At 36.7% G+C, this 3946-nt stretch overlaps 1 protein-coding gene across 1 annotated transcript in view; it reads left to right on the forward strand.

Moving 5' to 3' along the window:
- Positions 1 to 751: 751 nt before the first annotated feature.
- cdh31 (cadherin 31) overlaps positions 752 to 3946 on the forward strand; it is a 27175-nt gene continuing 23980 nt past the window's right edge. Inside the window, exons 1-2 of the mRNA XM_034899236.1 lie at positions 752 to 1102; positions 1751 to 1865. Coding sequence (XP_034755127.1) covers positions 1052 to 1102; positions 1751 to 1865 — 166 coding nt within the window. The 5' untranslated portion in view covers positions 752 to 1051. The remainder of the gene's footprint in view (positions 1103 to 1750; positions 1866 to 3946) is intronic.

A 3946-nucleotide genomic window follows, 5' to 3' on the forward strand; every position in this document is an offset into this window, starting at 1 on the left:
GACTTAGGTTTAAGAGCGAGAAGAAAAACATTTAGAAATATTTTTTTTTCAAACTAATAGCAAAAAATATATATTTGAGAGTTTAAAAAAGTATTTTGAGAGAGATTTGCTATTGTTATGTAAACTTTTTCTCTCAAACATTTTTTTTTCCTCATAAAATGCTTTTTTGCTATAAGTGTGATAACTTTTTCTCTCAAAGTTTATTTTTCCCCTCACGGATCTTTTTTTCTCACATACAATAAAAAAACAATTCTAGCTCCATAGTAAGGATCTCATTTATGTTTTAAGAATATGGGGAACCTTAATTTTCCACTGATACTTTCAAAAGGCTGGTTTCATAATAATGACAGTAGTCCGGTACATATTCTTTTGTCATTCTTGATGAAAAACCACTGTATTAACACAACCAATAATTTGAAGTCCCACTGGGTAGTTAATTATAACGTCACCAAATATAAAATTATGTTGTCTGATTAAAATAAAAAGTGTTGTCAATGTGTAGGCTATGTGTGAGAAAGAGAAAAAGATTTTTTCATGCCAATAAAGCAAACGTAAAATCGATAAGAGATAAGAGAGAGAGAGAGAGAGAGAGAGAGAGAGAGAGAGAGAGAGAGAGAGAGAGAGAGAGAGAGAGAGAGAGAGAGAGAGAGAGAGAGATAGTGATAGCGTAGAGGGGCTGTCAGAATGAGGAAATAAGTTGGAGAATGCTGCTCTCTTAGCTCAGATACAGCTCATTGCTGGTAAAGAAGAATCCTGTCGCTATTCTATATGTGAACCTATTTAGGAAGTAACAGAAACTGTCTGCTGGTATCTGTCTCTTTAGGTGTGTCCTGCCTGTATGACCCTACACGAAACCCGGAACCCGCGCACCTGTAAACTGACGTCATACGCTCAAAGTACCTGAGCAGCTCGTTTAGCTGAACCCAGTCAGTTACTGAAACAACCTTCTGGAGAGAAGACAAAGAAGCCACGTCAAAAACGGAGGAATATATTCATAATTCTCTTTACAATTCAGTTTTTTGGAAACTATTGAAAAAGGATTTACAGACAAATGGGGACCTCTGGGCTCGCGGTTTTGGGCATTTTAATCGTCGTTTTTCAGGTGAGATTTCCTGCTGTCGTTGTAACGTTAACTCTTCAAATGGGCTTGCGCCCATTTCTATCGTTCACTAGTGTTTAATTTAGACAACGAGAAATAAACAGTTCACGTTAGTTAATTTAACCTTACTTAATTAAATTCGAAAGAAGTTTTTGGTTATTGTTTCAATACAGCTTTAAATAGTCCTTTTCAAGTTTTACTTTTTCTTCCCTCGAGTTGGTGAGTCAACACAAGGGCCTCGCCCTAGTTCCGTTGATGACGTTGTTGGCAAATTGAATTCTAATCCAACATCAGATAGATAATTGATTCAATTGTTACTCAATTAAGAAAACACTACTTGGGATGGGCATGTTTACTGTGTTTTTACGTTTCTTAGACCAAATTAATAGATCAACAAAAAATTGAGTTTAATTGATAATGCAACTGTTTGTTAGTTGCTCAACTGAATGAAACCTATGGCTTGTGTGGTGGTTTAGTTTATCTAATAAGTTTGTGGATTAGACGGGTGTTGAACAGTGTGTTTAATCACAAGGAATGCCCTATTCAGTTTCCTCAAGAAGTCAGATAGAAAAAGTTTTCTTTTATCCTCTTGTTGCACATTTTCTGTACATCTGGATTATGATTCATTAAAACACTGTTTTCCTCCCTTAGGCCTCTGCTTTAGTGGCTAATGAGGAGCCAACATGTGTACCTGGATTTGAGTCAGACATGCTGATTTATAAAGTGTCCAGGAAGCACCTGAAGAAAAACACAAGACTGGGAAAAGGTATGAATAATCCAGAAAGTTGTTCTTTTACTCATTGGCTAATACACACACTCCTGAAAAAAACTGTTTATTTCTAATGTTCAGTAATAATTTAAGAATTATTTTATTTACATTGTGCATAAATGTAATAAAATTTAGGCTATGGAAGCATATAAAGTTAAGACAAAGTGCTCATATTTTACTTTTGGGATATTTTCCCTCTTTCCTTTTTTATATATATATATATTTTGTTGATGTTGCATGCAATATATTTACAAAGTGGAAAAAGATCAAGACCAACTCAACGGGAATTACAACACTAATCACAAACCGCTCCAAACAGCTCTGTTGTAGTCCAGCCTTTACTTCTGTGACGAACGTGCACATATTATGCTCACCTAGCTGCTAGCATGGCCCGCCCTAATACTCTGCTTCTGACAAGGTAGCAGTGCTTACCTGGGTACTGCACATGTGCGACTCCCAACAAAGATGGAACAGAAGTGTGATGCTACACTTTGTAGCTTAAACTGAGAACTCGACACAGAGTGACAAGAGGAGCTGCAGCAATTTGTAGTACAACAAAAATATGGCGTTTTTTGAAAAGTAAACCATGTTAACCTATTCTGATTAACATCGAAATACAATTATGATCCCGAATTATCCTGATTAGCATAATATGAACACTTTAAAGCTTATCTTCTCACCTTTTCTAAAGTGCTCCCCTGGCTCAGATGGCCTTTCTACAGTTTAGCTGTTCACTCTCTATTCACAGCTAGACAAACTCACGTCTCAGCTTGCAACCCTTCTGCACCTCTTGTAATGCTTTTACCTGGAGGGCAAAACCATGTCCCTGAGCCTGTTTTACAGGCCATACTTTTCAAATAGTGTGAAATACTTGGGAAAAAGGAACAGTACACAGCTGTAGTTTTGCATGTTTGTCATGTCATGGAAGTTACCACTGCATTTTTTTTTTCCCCAACTGTCTCAGCCAAATAACTGACTACTCTCATTGGTGTGGCCTTTTGTTTTTGTCTGATTGTTAAATGTTTGCTCATCTGACAACGTTCAACAATGAACTAGGGATCCACTGATCCGGATTTTTCAGTTCTTATACTGATACCTGGGTTTTGGATATTTGCCAATACCAAGCACAGTAAAAAAGCGGTGTGCCTAACTATGTGAAAGGGACTGGGATCATTCTTTTTAGTGTGGAAACCTCAGGGTTGACTTAAATATTGCTTTACTAACATTGTAAGATAAAATGTAACAAATAGTCATTAAGCTAAACTTACTGAATTGTTAAATTCTTAAAATAATAAACAGTACAACAGCAAGTTGGTGCAAACATCTTTAAAATTACAGCAATTACAATTAAACTGTAAACTTTTTTTAAATGCATCATCAAACAACTTAATTCCAGTGTATATTTTGTATAAAGACATTGAACTGAATTGAATAGATCTGATAAAATTTGGGTTAACTAGGTAACTTCAGGGTTTTGTGTATCACGATAGTGGATCACTTGTTAACAGGTTAAATTGCTGTGGTAATTTATGATGAACGTTGGAGATTAGCAATCAGCTGGTGTAATGCACCGACTACTGACCAATCAATACTCGATTGATAACGGCGTCACCGTTCTTAGAAGATCAGGGGGAGCTTGGTGCGCAGAGAGAGAGAGAGGTGCTCTTATAAAAATCTAAACATTCAGAGGCCGACAACCCTGTTAACATTCCCTGATGGGTGTTTCTATGACAGATATAGGTCTAGATTTTCAGCGGAGGGAATTACGTATAGGCTATCAGTCGTTTTCTTGAGCCGTGCGTTTTTTGGAAGAAAAAAAAAAATGTTATTTGATCTCACGATCACTTACCTCTGCCAGGGTTGCAATGAAATAATAGGCTAAAGCAACAAACGTTTATGGAAAGCACAAGTGCTATTATGGTCAAATCTTTTACCAGGGGAGTTATTATTTATAAGCGTTAATAGTTATGCATTTACAGCGTCGGCTATTTTTTTGCCTTCTTTGCTTCCTGTTTTAGGAAGGTGTGTGTGTGTGTGTGTGTGTGTGTGTGTGTGTGTGTGTGTGTGTGTGTGTGTGT

This window comes from Etheostoma cragini, chromosome 17 (genome assembly GCF_013103735.1).
Source record: "Etheostoma cragini isolate CJK2018 chromosome 17, CSU_Ecrag_1.0, whole genome shotgun sequence".
Lineage (NCBI taxonomy): Eukaryota > Metazoa > Chordata > Actinopteri > Perciformes > Percidae > Etheostoma > Etheostoma cragini.